Source organism: Esox lucius, chromosome 6 (genome assembly GCF_011004845.1).
Source record: "Esox lucius isolate fEsoLuc1 chromosome 6, fEsoLuc1.pri, whole genome shotgun sequence".
NCBI lineage: Eukaryota > Metazoa > Chordata > Actinopteri > Esociformes > Esocidae > Esox > Esox lucius.
Window position 1 is genome coordinate 4,062,655 of NC_047574.1, and position 27,235 is coordinate 4,089,889.

Sequence of the window (27,235 nt, forward strand, 5' to 3'; positions counted from 1 at the left end):
ACTTGTTAACTCACGGACCACCACGTTGCAGTCCTCGGCCGCTCAGGGAATTACACCCTCAGAGTTGACTCGTATTGGTTACACACAGTGGTTAATTATCAGACTTTCTTGCTGTCAGTGCACAGGCTTAAGCGCAGAACACATATAACTACAGCACATAAACACAATAGATCGCCTGATTAGCTTGGGAAATCATGCTGTTATAAAGACAAATAGCACATAAAACGGTGAAAAACAGACGTGTGCAAGAAACCAAAAAAAATAAAAAAAACTGTATACGGTTAGTAGACTTTTAATTTAAGGTTCAGGATGGCAGCTCATTCAGGGAAATGGATTCACTATGGTCCAGAACTGGGTGTTTGTTTTAGGTCTTGACTGTGTTGTGGCTCTGTGGCTTTGTGCCAAGGGAGAACAGTCAGACAGCTCCTAAGTTCCAACTCAGCAGTGAGTGCCCTTTAAAGAAAGCTGGTTCCCTCCATTATAAGAAGGATGTTGAGAAAATGTGGTGTGACACGCATTATGTACACCAGGTCCCGGCGAAGACCGGCTTCAGGGACACTGGTGTCATAAGAGCCATTAATCTGGCTTTGTCATGTGTTATTGCAAATTAAAAGTAGCATGTTACACTTGGCAGCTATTGTTGCTCGCGCCGGACGGAGCGGGGAGAAGAGAGGACTGAAGTGGAGAGAGGGAGGGGGGTAGGACCTCTGGAGATGGACTCTGTCCCAAATGGCTCCCTATTATGTTAACAGGATGCTACTCGAGTGCCCTACTAGGGGAATAGGGGGCCATTTGGAATGTATCCATGGTATCTTTGGTGACCACGGATGCCCTGTCCGCTGCCGTGCCGCACGGCGCGCTTTAACAAACTGACATGTATGAGAATTTGCAATTCCACAGAGAAAAGCTATTACCTCACAAATTAACATCCTAGTCTCTCCGTCCCCTCCTCTCTCACTCAGCACCCCGACGCCCCCTTCCTCAGCCCCCCTACCTGCCCCCCCCCCCACTCCCCTCAGACAGGCTGGAAAAGAGAAAGAAATAGCTTAAGGGTCTGAAATATTCTGTTCAATCATTGTACAAATTATTGCCAAGAAGGAATTTGAGTTGCAGCCTGTGGAATACAAAACAAAAATGCTTTGTACAGATAAGGATCTCCTTTTTCTAGCAGGTCTTTTCCTAATATGTCATGTAAAATAGTGTTGTTTTCTAATATGCACACATAATAAGGAGGGAGAGCTGAGTATACTGTGGTGTAAACACTGATTATAAGACCACCAGTGACAGGGGCTCCATGGAAGGTAGATGCTGGTCAACCTATAAACATTCCAGGTTGTTTATATAGATGCCGTGTGTTAATTCGATCTTCCAGTTGTTGGAGACATTTGAACATTCTAAATTGTAGTGTATTGACGGTTTAAAGAGCTTCTAAATTGTACGAGTTAATTTTCCTTAATAAAAAAAAAAGGCCATTCATTATAATACATTTAGAATTTCCTGTTGCTGCATGATTGTTTTCCTGCAGTGAGAAACTGGCTCAAATTAAGTCATGACATCTATACCCATATTCTCTTGAGTGATTAAACAGAAAGGTTTCTTAAGGAAACTCTAGCTAATGGCTAACGAAGAAAATGACAACTCACCAAGTGTGTCCAGTCCACAGAAACCCTTTCACCTCACCATTCAAATACTACATACAATTTGGACAATCATAACTGCAAATGTCATTAAGTGGGTATTCTTACTCTCAACTAATACATTTGTTTTTCTTTGTCCGAAACCCTTGTACAGTATAATGTCAGATATACCAAAAAATTTATATTTCATGGTGAGAAGATCATTACAGCGTGTCTTTCCAAGGCAGCCAGCGGACCAAATAATGAGGCACTTGATCATGGATACTGTACACATCTGTACTGTCCCATCTGTCGGGTTAAGAGAGGGTTAACACTCCAAATGCCACCGCTTCCCCTTTATTGAGCACTTCTGACCCAGTCCCATATGCAGCCTCTGCAGCAGTTCTAACCGCCAATATGTATGGCAGTGCTGCTCCGTTTCAGGAGCGTCTTTCAGGATAACATCCCCTGTTAATGACTGAAACAACAGTAAACTGTATCGGTGCTATTCAAACGACATGGAGGTGCTGAGACCAGGTCTTTGTTAGCTGTCTCAACTCAGGACTGTGTGGAAACCCGGTCACAGGGAGGCTGTGCAGAGCATGCAGGCTCAGTTTGATTTGGTTTACATTATATTAACCAAACTGTTCAACTGAACATTGATGTGCGTCAACCCTGCCAATTAAATTTGAAACAAGTGTTAATTGGATTTAATTCAGGGTGGGAAGTGAATCTAGTTGGAAAGAAAAAACAGAACGGTAAGCATGCGTCTGGGAGGAGGAATCACTCGGCAGGATGTACACTTTGGTTGTGGAAAAACAAGGAATCAAAAATGACAAGAAGCCCATTCAGACCAGAAGGGCTTTTATGACCCAACGGTGCCTTCCCACCTCCCAAGCCTCCACCTCGGGTTAAACACAGGCCATGAACACGAGTTGAATTCCACCATGAATCAGATATTGTACAATTCACAAGCGTATATTTTGACACCATCGCTTTGGCCGATCGTTCACGCCTATTGTATATTAACTGTCAGAGCCGGAGGACATCAGCTTCCCATTCAAAGCCAGCATTTCTAGTGTTTGAATTCTGATGTGTTTGGCAGGTAGTGGTGAGTGTAGTCAGTCAGACGGGCTCCGTCTCTGACTTCAGGCAGAGACAGAATAATGTCGGCTCAACCCCCTGCTATGGGTCACGACCTGGGGGTGGCAGGCCCATGGAGAGGAGTCTGGTTTATACAGCCAGTGATGTGATGTGATGGTCTGTTCCCTCGTTACTGGAGTGTTAATACCCAGCCATGTCAACATGAATACACTCACACCCTGTCTGTCTGCCTGCTTGTCTGTCTGTCTGCCTGGTCTGTCTGTCTTCCTCATCGGCCTGTCTGTCGACCTGGTCTGATACTCACTGATCAATAACACAGACACCATCACTGGATAGGCAGTCAGACAGAAAAAAGCAACTATAGTTACTATGACAAAAAACATGGTTGAATAGAAGTAGAAACAGAGCCACTAAAGCTACTATTATATAATAACACAATGTAATATAGATGAAGAAACAGATTAATTATAGATAATATAATGACTAAACACAATGGAATATAGACCTAGAAACAGAGCGACTACAGCTACTATAATGAAATAGCACAATGTAATATAGATGCAGAAACAGAGCAACTACAGCTAATATAAAGACTAAACACTGTGTAATATAGATGTAGAAACAGAGCTACTACAGGTAATATTATGGAATAACACAATGTAATATAGATGTAAAAACATATTGACTACAGCTACTATTATGAAAGAACACAATGTAATATACAGCAGAAAAATTAAGAGACCACTACACCTTTTTCTTTCCTTTCCAAAAAAGTAGAAAAGAAAAGTTTTGAGTGAGGAACAGAAGCATTCGATTTGCAGTGGTCTCTCAATTTTTACCCTTCTGTTCCTCACTCAAAACCTTCCTTTTTGAGAAAAAGGTGCAGTGATTTCCTAATTTTTTCCGGAGCTGTAGATGCAGAAACAGAGCTACTACAGCTACGATAAAGACTAAACACAATGCAATATAGATGTAGAAACAAAGCTACTACAGCAACTATAATGACTAAACACAATATAATATAGATGTAGAAACAGGCTAACTATAGCTACTATAATGACTAAACACAATATAATATAGACGTACAAACAGACTAACTATAGCTACTATAATGACTAAACACAATATAATATAGATGTAGAAACAGGCTAACTATAGCTACTATAATGACTAAACACAATATAATATAGATGTAGATACAGGCTAACTATAGCTACTATAATGACTAAACATAATGTAATATAGATGTAGATACAGGCTAACTATAGCTACTATAATGACTAAACATAATGTAATATAGATGTAGAAACAGGCTAACTATAGCTACTATAATGACTAAACACAATATAATATAGATGTAGAAACAGGCTAACTATAGCTACTATAATGACTAAACATAATGTAATATAGACATAGAAACAGGCTAACTATAGCTACTACTATGACATAAAACAATATAATATACAACCACTGAATCAGGCAAAGAAAATGAGTCAGTATGATGTGTCCCTGAATCTTGTGTCACTCTGGGTACCCTGGACGGCATTTGGATGTTGCTTTTTTGTTTTACTGGGGAGTGACTGGGAAGGATGAAGAGACAGAAACAAAGACATGGGGAAAAGATGGCAGCTACTGCTATAAAATGATATAATGTACTAACCCACTATCACAGGGGAGAAGGGCGTAGAAAAATCAACAAAAACATTGTGGATAAGGACTAGGAGCACTAGCTGTGGCAGTGTTTAACTGATAATCACAGCTAACATGATAATGACCCACCAAGAAATAAAAACACAGCTAACATTATAATGACGCACCAAGAACAAACAAACACAGCTAACATTATAATGACGCACCAAGAAATAAAAAACACAGCTAACATGATAATGACGCACCAAGAACGAAAAAACACAGCTAACATGATAATGACGCACCAAGAAATAAAAAACCCAGCTAACATGATAATGACGCACCAAGAACGAAAAAACACAGCTAACATGATAATGACGCACCAAGAACAAACAAACACAGCTAACATTATAATGACGCACCAAGAACGAAAAAACACAGCTAACATGATAATGACGCACCAAGAACGAAAAAACACAGCTAACATGATAACGACGCACCAAGAACGAAAAAACACAGCTAACATGATAACGACGCACCAGGCCCCAAAGAAAAAAAAATACCTAGCAAATGTTTTTGTTTATACTAAAGCATTATACTGAGATTTTGTATGGTGGCTTACCACAGTATCAATATAATGTGGTATCTGTGTTATATCTGGTTTCTGGGTGGCTATGTTATGCAGTGGGAACATTAGCAGCAACACATTAGGAATGCATCCGATAGATTTACGATGTACCTTTAGGAAATGTAATTGGATGGTTGAATTAGCTCTAAATGTCATGATGGAACCGAAAAGGTCTCAACCCCAGAGAGGGGTGAGAACCTAGATGTAGAAAGCATTCTAGTATGTTACTGTAGATTCAACTTCTACTTACATTCCACCTTTCTATTCTACTTCTCTTTGCATAGCTAAGTCACGTTTTGGTAGCTTGGCAGGGATGTGTATTTCCAAAGCACAAGGCATAACAGTGAGCATCGGTATCCAGGGTTGTCGGGACTTCATCATAATACAAGTCATTCTGAAAGTGTCAAAAGAATAGGTAGTAATATTGCAAATGCACTGAACTTCATGGTGAAGTGGTGTCTTAAATGCTTGAATGGCACTGTATCCCTTAATTTGAGTGGGACCTAGAGAGCATGTGTTGTCAGTTGACCCGGGGATGGTTTGTCTTGTGCGTGGGAAGCGTATTTCACCGTGGTGAATGACAAATGTGCTGGTATTGATCACGTTATAATTCAGGCCTGGCTGATGGAAAGTAATTAATGAGTCTATTTGCTTTCGAGGACCACAGAGAACAATTGAGGTTGATAAAGCGACAACCGTTCAGTGGTTCCATAACAGACTAAGGCCCCCAGAGGAGCTGTCCAGTTATTATTCCCGATCAAATATGTGGTTAGATTTCTGTGAAGTCAAATTCTGAAGGAGACTGCTGAGCACAGTAAACAGTATTTGAAGTAGAATTTCAGATCATACTCTAACCCTAACCCTAACTCTTAGTTAATGCTCTGAAACCTCTGTTCACATAACAATCGGTTTAAAACAGATCAAACCGGAATCATATGTGTGACGATAAAGCATCATGGTATTAGTACTTACTCAATTTTTGTTTCACTTTGGGATATATGCATCTGTACAACTATACAGTGTCACACACGGGCACGCACACACACACACACACACACACACACACACAGAGTCCCTTGCACACTCTCAGAAAAACACACGTACCCTCTCTCTCTCTCCCGCAGTCTGTTTTATATAACTCTCTTGATACGTTTTGCTCTTCATGGGAGTGCGGGTTCATCTCCTGACCTCATCCCAGTGAAGAAAGGTCAAGCGGCAGAATGGAATGGCAATAACCCTCCCCAAATGGTACCATCAGGAGAGACATGATTGATCAATTGAATTCCGTGGCAGAGAAAAATGTGGGATTAAGTAGAGTATTATACGCACAATGAGTTGAGGCATGATGTTCATTTCAAGTTCATTTCAGCTCTCTCTTGCCACAAGATCAGGCAGGCAATCAATAGGGGCTCCCCTTGCATATCATATATCACTGCCGCTCCCGCCAGGATCGACCAGGGAACATAATCTGCCGCAAATTTAGAATGACAGATTTGTAAGGGAGCTGGAACCCTCTCTCCAGATCCACGGAAGAGGAGACTGAAGGTTGGTAGGCAGTGGCCAGAATCTCTGCATCCTGGGTGGGGGGGGATGCAGGAGACGGTGGGGGGTCTGGAGGTCTATAAAAAGGGGGCTTTAAAACGTCGCAGGGAAACAACGAAGGAAAAAGCCAAGACGTCCCTCTCCGTACAGCTGGGTAATCAGGCCATGAGTCAGGGGGGAGGAAGAAGGAGCGGCTACGCTTTACCGTTCTTTACGCCTCTGTTTGGAGAACGGCATCTTGGGAATGGGAGATGATTGAACTGGACTGTATCGTTTTATTCATTCAGCAGCTCTCTCTCTCTCTCTCCTCTCTCTCTCTCTGCCACGTCTGTGTGTGGTCACAGCGGTGTTAGCTACCCAAATGAAACACTGCTACTCCGCCACTCTACTAAAAAACGAAAACGGTATTAAATTGTTCAAAAGGGAAATTGCGCTTTTAAATCACAGTTCCTTGATTTCCAAGGAGTCGATGGGTGGGTGGGGGCGGCGTGACAGACAAAAAAGACGAGAGAAAGAAGGGAAACCTATCGCCTGTAATGAAAAATGTCATGAAAAACCCACTGTAGTAACCGTGGCTTTCATTAAAATATCACCCCTACAACTAGTACCTGTTTGCCTTGATAGTAATCCATGAATTCCCACAGGGGCTTCCATAACGTGATGGTTGCCGATAATGTGCAGGTCCGGAGTACATTCCTCTACTTGGCCTGTCTGTCTGTTGGCCTGTGCCTGTCTGTCTGTAGGCCTGCCTGTCTGTCCGTTGGCCTGTGCCTGTCTGTGAGGCAGCACTGTTCTCAGCGGCTTACCACAAGCAGCGTTAATGCGATCCCTTTAAAAATCTGTCCCGACTGAATGTGCACTCTATTGATTGAACATCAGTAGCCTACCCAGTGTTTGGAGTGGACTGAAAGCGTTGTCGTGGTTATCTTTGGCAGCCAGTGGTCACCATATATTTTAGTCAATGTTCCACAAGAAGGCGCTGGACTTATTCTTTTGAACCGGCCCGGCTCAAGCACTGAGTACTCCTATCCAAAGCTACACACAGTGATGACTGAAACACAGGACCACGGGGGTGACGGAGCGAGTAGCTTAAAGTGAAAGCCAGCTTCCTATCTTGCAGGGGCTTCCCGATTAGAATCTAGTATTGTTGCTCTCTCTTCTTGTAGATGGTTCAGATGGGTCTGGCCCAAACACTGATTCTCAGGGTAGTGTGGACAGTTTACGGAAGCACCTGCGAGCCGATGCTTTCACACAGCAGCAGCTGGAAGCTTTGGACCGGGTCTTTGAACGTCCCTCGTACCCTGACGTCTTCCCGACCTCGGAGCACATCAAACCAGAACAGGTTAGTAACATAATTTTTTGGGGGATGGTTTGTTATGATTAATACTGCCAAACACACCCATGTTATTAAACCTGTTCAGCACATTCCATCCAAGGTCATTATCACAACCTTTACAACCATGTCACTGTTGATTTTTGGTTATTTATAACACACATAGATACATTTGTACATATATAATGCTTATAATATATATATATAATGCTTAGTTCAAAGTAGACTTCCCAGAATATGTGTTGTTGTTGAGAGATTCTGCTATTTTATTTACCTTTCGCCAAGTGGGCCCCGAAGTTTATTCGAAGAAATGCAGCTCTTAAAAGAAATGCCCACAGAAGTATAGTCTGGTTAAACAGTAATTCCAGTGTATGAGAAAACAACATGTAAAATGCTGTAGGGATCTCAGGGAGAACTCCCACGCAGTATTGATCTGGGGATGAAAAAACAACAACATCCCATTCTTTGGATCCTCTATAATTGAGAATAACAGAAAGGCAACATGAAATGAATCAATATCTAGATTTTACTCTATTTTTGCTGTTGTGTTATTTGATTCAAAATGCATTGTATTATTTTATTTTGCATGTCGTTATTTTCTAATATGTAATGCTTCAAAACATTTATAATGAAGCCTCTTCTGCAGGCAGATTAACCGTGAAAATTATTTTAAAAAGAAATAGCAGGAAGACATAAATGTATTATTCTTTTATTTTATTTTTGAGAAACACAAGTCTATAAATTCACCACTCATGCCTTTTGATGTCAACACCACAAGCACCCACTACCCATCCATCCTTATTTAACAAATGAAGTCCCCTTCTGACACCACCACCCCAACCAAACCCTATTTTTGCACACTACATTTCTTCCTGTTAATAACTCTCTTAGGCTTACTACAATGGATAACCTTTATTTACTTCCATTAGACTTTTAAACAACAAGAGACTATTCATTTCTCCCACCGTATCAAACCCCCAGTCTTTAAAGGGGAACCCATAAAGCAAGCTAAAGCAATGAGCCTAATTGAGTTCATTTTAATTTCTCTGCGATCGCAGCGAATTACGTAGGTGATAAATCAGTACGACAGGACTCACCTCCAGAAGAGAGCCTAATTTGGAGCTAATTACCAAACTGATTTCTACTGGAAGATCAATACCAAAACGAATTGGAAATGACTTGCAATCACAAGGAGCGTCACAGAGAGTATTAAAGACGAAGAAGGGAGAGAACGCGTAGAGGAAAAATATAGAGGCCAGTAGAAAAAACAGGGATATGAAAGAAACAGTCCAGAAAAATCAGTTTTAATTTAAAGTAATATTAATCAGAGGATTTTCTCCTCTCATGAATCCCTCGTTTTTCCCCCTTTTTCCTCATTGGTAAAAGTGTCCCTATTAGGTGGTGTCTGGGTGCTGGTTAGAAGGCCATTAAAACCCCATTCTGGAGATGCAAAACTCAATAGCTTCACCCCTCCCACACTTCTGCTAGCCATTTGGTCATCCCTTTCAAATCTATCTTTTCTTTTCGCCCCCCCCCGCCCCCCCCCCCCCACTCCCCCACCTCTACCCCATCCTTTATCTGCATGATAAAACGTCTGTTCGGCGTCTGAAGCCTTCAAGAATAGAGGAAAACATCCGACATTGTGCGAGTGAACAGTTGTAGCACACAATTAGAGTTTATCTGGGATAGAGGCAGACAAGAGTGGGGTCACAGGCTACCAGGCGATCCCTTTGGGACCCTGGCCCAGCGAGCCACTCAGACACACACTGGGCTTTGGACAAACATTGTCAGCACACAGTCTCCGGAAGTCTGATCTCATTATAAAACACACACTAACATCTGCCATGACGGACTTAAACCAGCGCCGTACCAAGGAAACGTGTTCAGTGGGTACACAAAGTGTCCTTACAGTAATATATTGTATCCGAGAATATCCACAAAGCTAGATATGAAATTAGGTTATTTTATTCTCTATGATAACCTAGGAAGGAGAAAATATTATTACATTCAATTTGATATTCATTTGTATGGTAACATTCAACAGAATACGCTTCAGCATGTGACTACATATTTCTATTCACCGATCATGAAGAGCACCAATGACATTTTAAGGGCTGATGGTGAGGCTTTTTTGCATTTGAAATGTAAAAACTCAAAAGGTGAATAGTGTCCTGTCTGAACCAGGGTCACATGGCGTGTCTGTGTGCAGCCCAAATAGCACCCTATTTGCTATGGAGTGCCCTACTTGGGCTCCGGTCAAAAGAGGTGTACTTCATATGGGAACAGGGTGCCGATTGGGACGGAGGCGCGGTAACAAAGCCGAGCTGCCTTCTCCCTTGGCTGATCAGGACTCTGACTGCAGTCAAGCACAAAGGGCCAGATGACGTCTCGGCTTTTCACTCCGCTCAGAATCCAACTTCCTCACAGACAATACCAAAATACATTCATGATATGCTTGAACTGCCACCCTTACCGCTGCAGATAGAAAATAGTGAACGCACGCACCCGTCCAAAACACCAACCGCTACCCAAACACAGACGCACACACACAGATGTGAGGACCAAAAAAAAGAACGCATAGACCAAGCATTTTCACCCGCAACCAACATTTCTTTATCTACGATTCTGTTGAGGCATATCCCTGGCACAGGCCTCATGGCCCAAATCTCGGTTAAACGAACCACCTGGCGACGACAAGTGAGTGTGCCCCCTGTGTCATTTCTACGGTTGTGTAATGATGGATGTGTCTTTTTGCAGGCTAACGAGTACTCCCACACCCTGCCCTCCATGAACTCTGGCCTGGATGGAGAGGTGAAGCCCAGTCTGTCCTCCAGCGGTAACCAGGACCTGGGCTCCAGTGTTTCCGTGGCACAGAGCTACTCTGTAGGTAAGACACTGAGCCAAACGCCGGTCCTGGGCCTGTTGTCACTGGAGCTCTGTCGATAGGGTACAGCCCTGGCAACATCACTGCCGTGGGGACATTGTCCTGCTAGGGACAAATATTAAAATATTAGCAAATTGCTTCGGAGAAAAGCGTTTGCTGAGTGGTATGTGTTGCAGTTTGTATCAAATGTTAAAGTTATATGTTACCATGGTAAAAAGGTTGCGCTGTATATGTACCTAGTGTTTTAGAGTTTAGCGATGATTAACAATCATTACTTTTCTGTTAATATCACAATTATTACTATAACATTATCCTGGATCAGCGATAACATGGCAAGATTCTTTATTCATTACTGCCCTAGCACAGTACGCCTGTCTGTCTGTCTGTCTGCATGTCTGTCTGTCCGTTTGTCTGCCAGCATGTCTGTCTGTCTGCCTGTCTGTCTGTCTATCTGCCATCACTGTGTCCAGCCAGGACAAGCCACAGCTTCAGCTAAGGGGATTAGAGGCTCATGTCTTAAATGGCACCTTATCTCTATTCAAGTACACTACTTTTGACCAGGACCCATAGGGCTCTAGTGAAAAGTAGTGCACTATATAGATAATAGGGTATCAATTGAGACAGGCTTTTGTTCATGGTTCTGTTCCGAACAGCCAACTCTGTAATGAAACAAAACAACATGTTGTGCAGTGCAATGACATGTTGTTTATTTATTTAAATGACGTAATAATGACTATAAAAAATAAAAATGAATACTCCAACACCCAAAAAATGAAAATAAGTGTGCAGATTTTTTCTCTCCAATCGATGCAGTTTGGTTTTGACACACACTCTGAGCTGAAAAGGTGGTACAACGCTTCACAGCGAGACTGAAGCTGTTGCAGAAACAGTAGCCATCATTCATCTCATTGTACTGAGTTAGCACGTGATACACATGTCTGAAATGACACACTATCCCCTATATAGTACACTACTATCAAACAAATCCCAAGGGGGTTCTGGTCACAAGTAGTGTATTATATTGAGAGCAGAATGTCATTTTTGAAATCTCTACCGGAAGTGGTTGGGGGGAGGCTGTGCAGTGTTTGGGGCGAGTGAGGAATTCGTGGTTTTGTCACTATAGTTCAACAAAGACCTTTGATGTCAGCACACCACTGCCATGATTGTATACGGAGGAGCTGAACTGGCAAGATCTTTACCAGCCGTTGCCACACTTGGCAGCAGAGTGAATGGTTTCTGGTTTGTCCTTGTGGTGATTGGTGACTTTGGAGGGGCATGGGGGGGGGGGGTGTGGTTGCAAAAAAGTGAAGAAACAGCCTTGAACTGTGTGGTATCTTCAACTATATGAGATATTTGCTGCTTTTGTAAACACACCATGGCAATTTAATGTCATAGTATTGTGGACATGCTCTCCCCCTCTCTCTCCCCCATCTATTTCTCACTCTCTTTCTCTGTAATTTCTCTCCCTTCATCTGCTTATCCTCCTTTCTCTCCCCCTTCATCTTTCTCTCCACCTCTCTGCTGTCAGAGTTAATGACTACTTTGCTAATTTAAATATTTGTTGCCACGGCTATTACCAAGAAGAAGGTTAAGTTTACATGAAAGTTTACCATTACTGTCACTCCGTGAGATTAATATACAGAGCTTTTATAAAAATGTATATAATTATGCACCAAGTTATCAAAGGCAATGAGCTTCTGTGTGGGGGAGGACAGAGAGATTGAAAATTGCAGCAGGCACAGAGTGAGTAGCAGGGCCCCATCTCAAATGAGAGCTCCAGCATCAGCCTCATGAGAAAGAAAAGGGCCCTTTTCTCATTAATATGTGGGTGGGAGGTAGATTTCCCCTGTAAGTCAGGCCTCGTGAGAAAATAGGTGTGTGTTTGTCCTTTGTGCTCGGCTGGTGGTATGAAGGCCCTGGTAAGGATAGGCCTGGGTTAGGCAGCCGTCTTTGTTTGCACCTGGGTGGGTGTTTTAGACAAGGGAGGCCCACAGACTGGTGTCCTATGTTGCTTTGACTTTTTTTTTTTCATATCGACGCTAATATCCACAGAGAGATACATTATTATACTTTTCTTTACATTTTCCTACTTCAGAATGTAAATATACCCGAAGATAGAAAATAAAGTTATACGTTATAATACATTTATTTACTAATGAAATTCCAATGGTCGTCCTCATAGAAGAATGCGGAAGCAATGACTCTCAGTTTATTGTGATTTCCAAACTTGTGGCACTTGGTTTTCCCTTGCTTTCTGTAACTACTAATACTTCTAATTTGTTTTTATTTAGGTGTTTGAGGTTTTAGCTTCTCGATAATGACTTGGTATTACAGTCTACGTTTCAACAGATAAGCCGAGCCCAGCTAGAGAAATCCAAGCCAAGCAACAGTAAAAAAAGAAAAAAAAAAGAAAAGAAAAACTACCAAATTATCTTCAGCATTTAGGCTGAGATCCAATTTCAAATTAATTGTGCCTTTACTGAGCTGGGAAAAGAAGTGAGGAGATTACGTTCATCCTTAAAATGTTTTCTAACACCAATTAAAATGACTGCAGTTATTGATCTTGTTGATTTTATGTCCCTGAAAAATTTGCATAATGTATTAAAAATGAATGATTCATGAAGTGCTCATTGCCAGTTTAAAGAGATTGGAGGAATTATCAGTGTGTGTGTACAAAATGTCACCCTTTTCCCTATGCACACTACATTTGACCTATTGGTCGCCGGTCTAAAGTAGTGCACTACACAGGCTAGAGGGTGCCATTTAAGACAGACACTGGACTGAAAGGATCTTGAGAAAGATAGAAATCTATTGTGTCCTCTGCTTCTTATCCTCTTAGAGGGTTCTCAGTACCTGCAAAAGAGGCAGCTCAAATAAGAAAGGGATTTAGGGCATTGTGCACATCATCGGAATTCATGCAGAGGCTAGAAGCCCCACTTCGATTAAAACTGTTTTTTCTCCCCCTCTCCTCTATATTAATGCCATATGACATGCTACATAGCCCCTATTACCCCAATAAAAAACAGCCACCCAAAGGGCTCCCTGAATATGTGGATGGGACAATCATGCATTGTGTGGTAATTTCAATTGCTGATATGGGAAGTTAGGGCCTATTTCTTTGATTCATTTTCCTTAGAGGGACGGCTTCCATACCAACCACATCCTATTACTGCTCATTTAAACTGCTTCACATTCAAATAAGAAAGTGTTTTATGGGGTTGAAAAAAAATTGTGAATAGGAGGAGGACGGTCCAATTGGAACTTCTGGTGCATTTTGAAAAAAATAAGCAGAGGAGGAGATTAGAGAAGACATCTGATTGTCGAGCAGTTTTTACCTTTGTGTGCTTCCTATGAACCCAGTATTGGTAAATTGATGGGGCTCCTGAGGCCCCTGGAGGCTGGCCCCCTGGGCTTTTCAACAGGAGTTCTGCACATGCGAGAGACTAGAACAAGCCAAGCGTCTATCTGGCTGCGTACTGAGATGTCCTGTGTCCCAAAACGCCAGACTAAAACAGGCCAAACGTCCGTCTGACTGCATACTGAGAGGTCCGGTGTCCCAAAACGCCAGACTAGAACAGGTCAAGCGTCCGTCTGGCTGCGTACTGAGATTTCCTGTGTCCAAAAAAGCAGTGTTACATTTGGAGGTTCACCCGCAGGGCTCTGGAAAAACATAGTGCCCTATTATTTAGGGAATGGCATTTGAGAAGCAAAAAATATACTCTTTACCCAGAATCCCTGCTGGACCTGCTAATGGGAGGGTGCTTTGCTTTGTGTCAATGACACCTTCACTCCTTCCCCTGTAACATCTCTCTCCTCGTAACAGGTGCTTTTAGGGACTCACTTGTCTTTAACAGGTGGCTAATATGTGGATAGAACACTGTAGGGGGAAGGCTGGGTGCATTGTGTCCAGTTGCAGCGCGTGCTGCTGCTGGCATGGTAGAAAAAGAAAAACTCAAGATCCAGCTCACACACCATTTCCAGTTAAAGTCCGCCATATTCGTTAGGCAGTGGGGCCAGCGGCCCAGACGAAGCAGGCTCCATGAAGGAAGATGCCATCAGACCAATGCCCATTATCTTTCCTCCCCTGGCTGGTTGTTGGTTCCTGCTTACTGGACTCAAGCTAGGGACACGTCCCTGATGTCTATGTGGCCTAATGACAAAGTGCTCCTCTATGGTGTCCTTTCATTGGCCAGACAACGGGGCCCAGGCTCGGAGGTTAATGCTTGTTTCGTCTTCAGACATTGCAAACCAACCTTTGAGCACACATTTGATAATGGATGACTTTCACAAATCATGCCGCTGCGTTGTGGGAATTAAACCAATTTGGCTCTCCAAACATTCTTTACTTAGTTGTAATTAATTAGGGAGCAGAGATTTTTGTTTGCTGGTGATAAATTGCTTCATTCTGCATATGGGAGAAAATGGAGGTCAAAGATGGAGATGTTTCTGATGTGGTTGTTGTTGTAGCGATACATGAAGGTTGTCCCTGTCATGCTATATTTAATAATCCTCATTCCTATGAAAAAGAGTAATTCTGTAGATAAATGACTTTGTTGCGGTGCCAAATAAAAACGAAGGTCAACTAGGGACGTTTCTTAGTCAGTCAGCCGTTTTGAGAAAAACAAGCTGATGTAAGTAAATAAAAATGTGGACAAATACTGTACATTCTGGACTGACAGCTCAATTGTTTATTTTATTTAGGTTGCGATGAGAATGTTGGGAGAGTTGTGATGAGACTCCTGTGTCTGTCTGTCTGTCCTCCTTGCCCAGCAATAAACAGGGCTTGGCAGGTTTAGTTTTGCCGTGTACTCAAGCTGTCTTCAAAACAGTAAGAATCCAACCAACATCATATCATTAGTTTGTTTCTACAGTATGTTCAGTGATCTTGAACGCAACACATCCTCTATGTTCAGTGATCTTGAACACAACACATCCTGTAGGTCAGTGTTGTATGGTTCCCTTGTCATTCAGATGACCACAGGGCAATTGCAAAGCCAGGAAAACACTTGGCTGCCTGCTTCCTTGAGTAGCTACTTCTGGTTTTGTGGTTGGTTGTATTAGGTCTGGTTTTGTTCTAGGCCTTGTAGAGCTAGTGTCTCATTAACTACAGAGCAATAGAACATAAAAAAAGAGAGCAAGGTTAGTTCAATAATGCCTAATCATGCTTCACTAAAAGACTAAGCTTCAGCAAACAAAATGTAAATTGGCTTTTGAGAGTTTTTCTATTAAAATAAACAGAAAGATATACCTTTATATTCCAGCCTCAAACTACTTATGATTCATCTGACATTTTCAAAACAAAGAAAAGAATCAACAGGCAACCTCCTGTTAAATCTTGAAAATAGCGGGTTTATAAAAAAAATTATATTGTAGTATTTTCACAGTATCTCTTTCTACCACCGGTCAAGTCAACATTCAGACTTGGGTACCGTATAGAAATCCTACAGCTACATCAAGGGCAACTCCCATGACAGGTATAATTAACCTTTTTCTTTTATTAGAAGTGTCTGAGCAAGAATAATTAGTACTGTAAATAAAGACACTGTAAATATTACTATGGACAGTTTGAATGAATCCAAGCCTAAATGTTTGAATTGATTTGTTGTGTGTGCATGCATGCGTGTGTGAAGGGGGAGAATGAAAAGAGGACAGCTAAAGAAAATATGAACAGCGTTTATTCTCTGGCTGGCGTTGAATCTAAGAGGGCTTTCTGTTAGTGCCTTCAGCAGACCCACAGGCAAAATAAAGAAGCCCTTTAATTAACGAGGATTCTCTCCACACATCTCTGTTGTAAAACAACAATGGTGAGGAAATACTGTAGCTAATGAGGCTATCATGGAGTTCTGAGAACTGACAGAGTGGAGACCATTCTCCCCACCGGCCCCTCAGTCACAGAGAAGAGGCTTTTAAAGGGGACACAGTGCAGGCCAGCTAGCCATTAATAGTCAACACAGAAATAATTTACCAACTGTAGCTTCTTGTTAAATATAATCTGGTCTTGTACGCATGCTACACAGATGCACTGAGAATTAGAACCCAGTGTGAACTACGTTCTTTAAATATCATTCACAGCCCACCATTTTACGTTAACATTATCTTTTTTTTTTATTTACAACAGGGGAAAGTTTTCTTTACATTATTTTATGCATGCTGAAAAAAAAGATTGTGGACAAAATCTTCCTTATCTCCTATTTTCTCCAATAAGTTTTGTTATTTTCATTGGTTTGAACCTATCATGCATATGTGTGCATTATTCAATTAAGTGCCCAAATTCTTTGGAATTATCAGTCAATCATTTAATCAGTCAGTACATCCAACAATCTGTTGAGGAGTGACTAGTCCATTGTTTTCAGGAGAACTCGCTTTTAAACCTGTAGTTAGTTGCACTCTATCCAGATACCTCTGGGAGGTAGGCAAAAAAATGAAACGTATCCATCTTCGAGTCCCAAATGTACCACTATTCCCTTCACAGTGCCCTACCTTCGACCAGAGCCTAAGAGGGGCTCAATAGGGTATTGTGTGCCGTTGAGGACGAAGCTGCTCTTGAGACAGACTGAGAAACATGGGCCCTCAAGACGTTAATGAAACCAAGGACCCTTCAGCTATTGTGCCCTGCTTAGTTCCACAAACAATGTGGTCTGTGTCTGTATTTCCTCTGTGTGTGAGCTCTTATTCGCACTCACTGCCCCTCTAACCCTGTACAGCCTGTGCACGCACACACACACACACACACACACATCACCCTCTCTGTAGGACACCACACCTACTCCCACACTTCCATAACTTCTTACGTGCGCTGGCCTGGAGCGGACTCATTTTTATTACATTAAAATGCTCTGCCATGACCTCACTGCCGCTTCAGTTACACATTTTAAATTTAAACAAATACCTTCCTTCCAAAAATCAGTTTTCAACCTTTTCACTTTTCAGTTTTCAACTACAGTATGTGAAATAGATTCAGTAGGTAAAAGACTAGAAACTAGTCCACAATAGTTCACAATTGACTTTACTCTTTTCCCGGTAATTGAAACACTCTTACATCATTATTTCTGTGTCCAGTGTTAGACCGACCCTAAACTGATTATACAACTCAATTTCCGCAAATATTAGTGGATATACCCTGAACTGCAAAGAAAAAATAGGACAACACTAACTAATCAAACAAATGCTTTATTAGCAATGTGTTATTGAAACAGTGTCCTGTGGTATCATGGGTTATCATGCTCAAAAATTGGGTTATCCTTAGGTATTGTGGGGTATCTACCATTGAGGACATTGAGGTCATGTCCTCTGTAATTTTTTTTAACACCCGGTATAAAAGCGGATAAAAATATTATCCTAAAGCAAAGATTTTGTAGAATACAAGATCACAACCTGCATACATTATTGCCAACGTGATGACTGTGTGTTGTGAATTGAATGAAGACAGACAGACAGGAAGTTTCAAAAAATCCTTTAAGAAAGACGTTCACGCACAGGTCCTTCTGGGCCAACTTTGGTTCGGGTAACGAAAAGTCGTGGTTACAGTGCGGGAGAAGTAGTGTAAAACTTTCCAAAGACTGACGATAAAGAAGAAAGCATAGAAAAAGAAATCTAATTTGCCAATTACTGATCTGTAGCCAGCTAAATGTTGTTTATCTGTAGATATTATCTAAATATTATCTAGATATTGTTTAGATATCTAAACATTATCTAGATATTATCTTTGTGTCGTTTATGCTAGCTGGCTGGTTTGCTGGGTAGCTGACGTACTTCATGTATCGCTATGAACCCAAGCAGGTTCATCTGATGTTTCAAAATGATTAGGACCATAGCTTATATCTAAGCCACAGAAACCTACCTAGATAACAGTGAATCTAATTTAACCAGCTACATTTTAGTTTACATTGAGCCTCAATCAAATGTTTGTCTTTTGACTGTATGCAGATTGTGAGAGGGAGTTACATATTTGGGGTGGGGGGGCATTTATATATTTATATAATTTACCTGCTTGTAACATCTTGTGTGCTTTTATATGTTAATAAAGAGGTTAGAAAGTTTAGGACAGGGCATTATAGACAATGAGTGCAGTAGGTGTGAAATATAGGTATACTTGTGTGTTCACAGTATTTAGGCATTTTGAGAATGTTGGTATTTTTATAAAATAGATATTGATTACAAAGCTATACACGCTCCTCTTGACACATTTCAAATTTTAAAAAGTTGTAGCATTTCACATTTTTAATAGAACTTTATAAATAAATATAAAAATTCACAAAGCGACAGGCCGTTGGCACAGAGGGTATGGCCTATCTTTTGGCTTGCCAATAGGTACATCCAAAATTGCCAATCTCTTGTAATATATGTCTCTATTATGCTTAACTTTTCAATGTATATCTTGGGAGTTTTGTGTATATAATTTAAGTGAGCATAGCTTTTCTGGGTTTAAATTTAACATTTAAATCAAAGGCTATAAAGCGTAATGGATCATGTTTTGTCTAGAGAGCATATATTCAACTTACATACTTTGAAACTGATTATTTTACTCAGTTTTAGCTCTACTGTGGGTGTGAGATTTGAGACCTCAGTATCTCTGGAGTGCTAGATTCAGCCTTGTTTCTGGGCATGATTGGGTGTGATGGGGTACCGTGGAGTATCAGGGGGTATCAGTATGAAAAAGTATAAAAGAACATATTATGTCGCTCTGAATGAGTCTGCTAAATTACTTGAATGTAAAAAAATATCATGAAGGGGTACGAATGGGTAGAATGGGGTATCATGGGTTACGATAGGGTATACTGTTATATTAGAGGTTAAGGGGAATAACAATGGGATATGAAGAGATATCATGATAGGGAATAATGTTTTAAGGTAGAGTATCATGAATAATGGGTTGCAAATTTCACTTGTATGAATCCCAGATCTCAGTGGCCTACACTGCTTAACAAATTAACAGGGGACACTTATTCTCTCTTCCAGCTCCAACCAGTTGCCTGGCCCTGCTTGGGCCTGAGTGGTCAGGAGCTACATGTCGGTAGCTCAAACAGCCCGGTGGACGGGGCAGGACAGTATAGGGCACCCAGCCGTCAAGTCCAATTACAAGGCTGAATGCAGAGCAAGGTTGATTAACAATCAACTCACGTAGGGTCCAGAGAGAATCTAGCTGTTAGCTCTGTACTGTGGGACAATACAGTACAGTATGAGCTACAGCTGCGGCTCAGATACAGGCGCTGTGTCATGGTGCGTGTGTTGAGTGTGCGCGTGTGTTGAGTGTGTGTGTTTGAGGTCAGCAATGCGTGCTATGTTCAGACATGTTTGAATGCAGTAATGAAGAGTTTTCTTTTTCTCCCCACATACTGCTGTGTCGCGCTCCCATGCCTGTCCCATCAGGCACTTTGTCTTTGGGCTTTCAGTTAATTCGTGGAGAGACGCAGGGAAAGACGCGCAGGGGAAGGTTTTGACAGTATGTTGCATTGACAGTGCAGGTTTCTGTTGACTGGCTTTGCGCTTCCAAAGTCTCATCATGGGTGTGCAGACGGCAGTACTGTATGTTTAATGAAAACAATAACTAACCTAATGTTCCCTCTGAAGTACAACAGGGGAGGCCGAGGTCGGGGCATGCTGTGTGCACTATCTGCCGGTGACTGGTGTGTAGGGCGCCGTGTGGAGGTCATGCTAACTATTGCAATGAGTCTTTTTGTTCTGTTCAAGGGAGACAGTGTGATTACACTGGCCGGGTACCAAACGGCACCCTGGCTCCTCTGAGCTGTAGTTCACCGCTAAGTGCAGCCCTATGGCTCAGGATGGAAGTCGTTCACTGTGAAGGGAATAGGGTGTTGTTTGACACGCTAAAAGTGCAGAGGTATTATAACCCCTGAGAGGAGAGTTCTTTTTTTTTTACTTGACTAGGAAGGGGTATATATTTATTTTATGTTTGTTTTCTCAATTTTTTCCTGTCTCTCTCTCTCTCTCTCCCCTTTGCCTCTCCCCTATTTCCCTCCCCCCTCTCCGTAGGTCGAGACATGACCAACACCACTCTACCGGGGTACCCCCCTCACGTCCCCCCGACCGGTCAGGGCAGCTACCCAACCTCAACACTGGCTGGAATGGTTCCTGGTGAGTGTACATTTTGTGCAAATGTATTTTCAGTTCACTCATTGTTCTTTTCAACAAGATTCACCTATTCTTGACAACTCGGATAAATAATCTTTAGAGCTATGCACTAAGCACTAAGAGTCTAGGCCAACTCAATAACTGGTCAGACACAGACAGACACTTGGCACAATCGACCACATTTGGACATTTTCCGGCACTCTGCGTGCATGTATGTGGGATTCTCATGAGCCATCGACAAACAGCCAGCTATCTCCTCTCCTCCTTTCCTGTCCTCCCTTCCGCCTCCTCGTCCTCCCCTATCCCCCCCTCAGCCCCTAGACCACCTCCTTTCCCCCCTCTACTTAACCTACAGTTCGGGGTCACAGCAAACAGTTCAGGGTCACAACACATAGGCCTGGGAGCCCAGTAAATATTTAAATCACTATCTCTCTGAGGAAGGCCCGGTGAGCCAAGGCTTCTCACTGCCAGACCATACCAGGCAGACGCCACGGCGAGACGGGATGCATTCCGATTACCACGCTTGCTGAACGTTCACTGGTCACTCTCTGGTGCCCCAACCCCCCCCCACCCTCCCCCAAGCTCGTACAACCCAACCACGACAGCATGTGCCGCCATTTTTCTTTGAGCTGATGAACTCATGCGGAAAGGAAAACCAATCGAGTGCACAGCTGTGTTATCAAATCATTAACCGATTACAGCATGCTTCAAAGGGCTCCAGGCTTCAGCCCCACTCTACCAGGTCCACACGTCCATCCATCAGGTCGCTGCTTTGTCCCCTGGATGCAATGCAGTGCTTACCATTCCTGTACACATAGCAGATACAGTGGCAACAATAACAAGCAATAAAGACAACTGGCCTTTTAATGAATTACGCATAAATACAGCTTTCATGTCTGGTAGTCCCCTTTTTGAAATATTGTAACTGTTACCTCTGTGATTGTTAAAATACTGTTTAAAAAATACAAAATCTCCTTTTTTTATAAGTTCTCTTACAGTAATTATTATGAAATACTAAGGGCACTTTAATGTAAAGTTTCATTATTTATGTGATATTTTAGCCATTTGTTTTGGAGTGGAAGAACACAATGTATTTTTCCCCATGTCTTTTCAAGTATGTTTTTATCACCCATTTGTTTTCATCAGTCACAAGTCACCATTACTAAGGTGGGGCTGGTGGATTTTCTTCTTAATCCTATAGGCTATAGGTTATATATATGTTCCCTCTCACTCACCCAAACCCAACGGTACTCTGTGTGTGTCCCAAATAGCGCCCGATTCCCTATTAAGAGCCCTGCTGTTGACCAGAGTCCTATGGTAAAAGTAGTGCACCACATAAGGGAATTTAGTGCACTATTTATGACACAGGCTAAGATTTAGTGACAGGCCCAAAACACTGTTAAACCAAAAGCCATTCCTCATAGAGCTTCATATAAAATCTAGTCTTTATTGTCTCGTAAAAAGAAAGAAACGTGTTGGACCAACAGCACTGCTCTCGGCCATGGTGGTTATGGGTTAAGTTACTTCCTATGTGCAGTGAAAGTCTGTGGCACCAGCTAGACCTGGGGGTGCACTGCAATGGGAGGCCACATATACCGAGTTTATTATGCATCTCAACTATCAGAAAGGATGCTAACAAACGCATTAAAATATCACTGTGTTTATTTAAATAATAGGGTATGGTGTGGGAAATGAAAGCTCTACAGTACAGATACTATGGTAGTGGGTGTGATCCAAAAGACCACAATTGTCTTTTGCAACCGATCTGTTATTGTTCAGTCTAGCATCATTTAAATAAGGAGATGGGGGGGGGGGGGGTAATAAATTACTCGGTTGACTAGTTTCAAATAAATGACTATCAAATTACCCCATATGTTATATACGACGGGAAATGGCACACAACTGAAAGAGTTTCCAAAAATAACGGAATGGCACATTAAAAACGCAAATTTTTAAAGGTCCCTCACATCTTCTGGCACTTTCCTTTTAGTTCTCCCAAAGGTCAGAACCAAAACTTTTGGTGAAGCCTCTTTCAGTCATTATGGCCCTGTCATTTGGAAGAGCCAGCCTGAAAATCTGAGAGTAGTAGAAACACGACACACTTTCAAGAAGGATCTTGAAAAACACCTTTTCAGCCTCACTGTCACATAGTGCCATAATATCATTTCGTGTCATTTCATGTGAAATCTGGATTTGCTGCATGTTCTTTCCTGTTAAACACATTGAAGTACATTTTAAGTCGGAATTGTGCTATGTAAATAAAGATTCACTGATTGTTTTGTTTTACAGGGAGTGAGTTTTCCGGCAACCCATACAGTCATCCACAATACACCACCTACAACGAGGCGTGGCGATTCAGCAACCCGGCCTTACTAAGTGAGTACTGGATGTCTGGCCCCAAACAGGTGGACCAAAGTCTTGCGGCATGCAAGTACTGTAGCACATTCCCGCAATTTCTCATTTTTGTGCTTAACACACTGTTTTAATTAATGAAAGTAAAACAATTGGTTTTTACTGCATCGGTTGCCAAGGAGACGGCACGAGACAGTTTGTAGTAGATTTTGTTTCCAACGGTCCATTTCTTCTGTTAACTTCCAGGTTCCCCTTATTATTATAGTGCCGCCTCCAGAGGCTCCGGCCCACCCACTGCTGCCACGGCCTATGACCGCCACTAGTTACCATGGAAACCAAATCAACCACCACCTACACCACGACTACAACTACGGCTTCGGCAGCGTCCACGTTGCCCCGGTGTGAACGGATGAGGGTGACGGGATACCGTTAATACAGCCAGAGGGCAGCTCCATTTCCTGTATATCACACTACTACACAAAACCGAAGAACTGATGGTCGGGGATGCCGTGCGGAAAAACAACCTAGCAACAACAAACCGATTTGTACACATTCAAAGTAGTGAAAATCACCCAATTCTTTGATCTGCAAGACTGTACATTACTCCCAGAGACTTTGAAAGACTATATATACATGATACTACTGAGTTTACTGAGGTAAAAAGAAAACAAAAAGTTTTGAAAAAGACAATGAGGAATTTCTCTCTTTTCTTTTTTGTAATTGTCCTCCGTTTCTTTTTCTTCCTCGGTGGATCAAAACATTCCTTTACTTGACTGATCTCTCCGCCGACCGAGAAACCCGTCCTTTGCTGAAAGTACAGGACAGTAGCAGCCTGTTTCTCCTCTCTTCTGAATCTGTCTCTAGACCTTCTACTCAAAGGGCAGTGCAATGAGATCCATGCTAAAAACACTGGCGTCAATGCAACACGGCTGCTGCAAGTCCTCCATTACAAACAAACGTAGAGTCATTTGTAACCAACCAAACGTTCAGCATGAATCAATTGCTTTTTGATGACGATGCCATGAGAAGATTATTAGGACGTGTTCTCTGTGATACACAATCAGATGTAAAAAAAAAAGAAAAAGAAAAAAGAAACACTGAATTGAAAATAAAAAGGAAACCGTGACATATTGTGGTCTTCTAATTTACAAGATTTGAAAAACCTAGTAAATATATTCTTAAAGATTTTTATTTTATTTTGTTTTTTTATTATTATTGTTATTGACATCTTAATGAATTGCAGATAATATGCTTGACTTTTGTTGTTGTCATTTTTATTTGTCAGGACACTAGAAATGATCAGAATCTATTTTGTATTTGTTTTTAATTTTGCACTATTTTTGAAGTTTGACACACTGGGGGCGGTATTATGCAGACATTGACCTGGATGCCTATTGGTCTTGTTTTACAGAATATTATTATTTTTAAGTACCATTCGAAGAATAAAGTTAACTGTAACCTGTTGGTTTGGAAGGGCGCTTAATGGCTTCAAATGCTTATGTTTTACCACTTCATTTACAACATGGAAATTCATTAACAATTCTGCAATTTCACCAGATTGTTTCTGCCTTGACATGCAGGATTGCTATCCACACGTACTCAACCCGAGGTTAGCGAGCTAACATTTTCAGTTGACTCAAGTCTTTGGCATTAAGAAATGGCAAACCTTTTTATCAATAAACTCGTTTTTTTTGTGACAAACTAATTAAGTAATTAAAAGTCTAGTGTTTATGGTGATAGCTTGGCACCCAATTCCCTTTATAGTGTTCTGCTTTTCACCTGGATGCATAGAACAAAGATAGTGCACTACAAACATTTGGGGAATAGGGTGCCATTTGGGAGACAGTCACAATTTGATGTTCCTTCCGATAAGGCCACCATCACATAATGTGTAAACAAATAACAGGGCAAATATTTAAACAGAAAAGCAGGGCAAAGATTTCAGTTAATGCCTTAAACATTACGCATTGTCCACAAGGTTCCAACTCTTCTATTTGTTTTGTTTGCTTTAAGACATCATGTGACTTATCTGGTTAGTTTTTCTTAAATTACACAAGTACCACCGACCTGGCTGGAAGAATGGGAAACATGATCAAACATACAGTACCTTAATTTAACTGTCAAGTGAATGTATTTTTTATCGCATTTGCCAAAGACTTAGTTCTTGTTATTGCTTTTTTTTTTTTTACAGCCAGCATACGTATGCATTGTGAGAGCAGTATTATAGGAAAAAGACAACTTGTCCATAATTAAAGTATATGTATAAATTCTATGCAGAGCAGAGATGGTCATCATTATTATGCATATTTAGCTGTAAACCGAAAGGAAGGTGATTGAATTTATTTAATTTTATGTTATTTACAAACTGTTGATTTATTTGTAGAATGATTTGTGTATAATGTGAAGACACAGGCTTCTACTCTGTAAATACAGTCAAATAATATCTTCATCCTGATCATCGGTATTAACACTTTCATACACTGGAGTCTCACTTGTACATTTCAATAATAAAGTGTCTGAAATCTTCTAAGTCAAAGTAAAGCATTATAATACTTTCCTACCACGGATACACACACACACCCACACACACGAACACACAAACATCCACACATGCACACACATCTCGCATACCTTGGATGATGAAAAAAGAATTACATAACTAGACACTGATGAAATAGACGGACCCTGGTTATGGCTCCTGCAAACTCTCAGATGAGACCAACACAAGAGGCTAAAATGCTAACAAGGATTAAACAATTGCCTTTCCATTGCATTACAGTGCACTAAGGACTTGCCAACAAACTGCTACATACTTCTGTCATTATCTTAGATGTGTTTGAGTATTAGCATGTGGAGTGCGGTAGAGTAGGCTATCCATGCGTACAGAGAACCAAGTACTGTAAAATTCTGGGCATTTAAACAACTGCAATCCACTCAGCCTCGAACGTAAATGTATTTTATGCACATGAGAATTACAGTCAGTGTGTCATTTTAAAAACCCACCGTCTCCAGAACCTTCCAAAATAAAAGCTAGTTTACTAGCTACAATCTGTGTGTCTGTACTTTAACATCTCAGTTTCTAAGATGACTGATGACATGGAAACACTTATTGAATATATCCCTTTAATTAAGTCAAAGTATACATTTCTTTTAAATACACTGAATTCACACACAAAAAAGTAAAATATCTATATAAATATATTTAGTTTGTGAAGGGGATAAGGATCATGACGTACAGTGGAGGGAGGGCTGCAGTTCTAAGAATGCCTTCCAAATGTTTTCTTCATGATGCGGATCACTGAACACATCAAGTGTTTAACCTCACTATGACTTCGTAAGACAGAATTATTATTTCTTACCAATGTAGCTGAATTCAATTAGTGTTACGTTACACAAAGAGAACGAGAGAGAGATTTAAAGCAGGAAATCCCTCTTACAGCCTATTTTCACTCATTCCTTTTCTCTTCTCCTAATCCCCCTGTCACTATATTGCAATGTGGAGGATTTATTTACATCATTATTGATTTGAATGAATATAAATTGTACTGATTATTTAAGATCATTTTTTTGCTAAAGGATTTCAGTGGCGCACATGGATTATGTATAGGAAGACAGTAACATATGCGCTTTTACATAACTTCAATTAACATTATGATTCCACTGGCATTATATAAGCAAGGAAAACACATTTAAAAGTGTCCCTTTTTGTGTTTGCCTACAAGAAGGGTGTGAGCAGTTAAAACCTTTTTCTTTTCAATTTGAACATGTATACACATATATAGAGGGGTTACATTACTACTGCCACACCCACCTGCCATACCTGAATTATGACCACATTCAGCAAAGCAGAATCTACCACGGTTACTTGCTGTTCTTAGGCATCAAGGAGTGCTTAAGAACAGCTTTCAGCCATGGTATATTGGCCATTTACCACATTAGTCAAAAGTACGCACACACCCACTCATTAAAGGGGTATTTCATTATTTTAATTATTTTCCACATTGCAGAATAATAGCGAACACATCAGCATTAGGAAATAACACATATATAATCAT

At 41.2% G+C, this 27,235-nt stretch overlaps 1 protein-coding gene across 1 annotated transcript in view; it reads left to right on the plus strand.

Annotated features, from left to right (window-relative positions):
• Positions 1-25,713, plus strand: part of pax2b (paired box 2b) — a 37,133-nt gene extending 11,420 nt beyond the window's left edge. The window contains 6 exon segments of the mRNA XM_010869252.3: positions 7,686-7,861; positions 10,610-10,739; positions 20,730-20,831; positions 23,118-23,204; positions 23,427-23,464; positions 23,466-25,713. Of these exon segments, the coding sequence (XP_010867554.2) occupies positions 7,686-7,861; positions 10,610-10,739; positions 20,730-20,831; positions 23,118-23,204; positions 23,427-23,464; positions 23,466-23,585 (653 nt within the window). The 3' untranslated portion in view covers positions 23,586-25,713.
• The last annotated feature ends 1,522 nt before the right edge of the window (positions 25,714-27,235 follow it).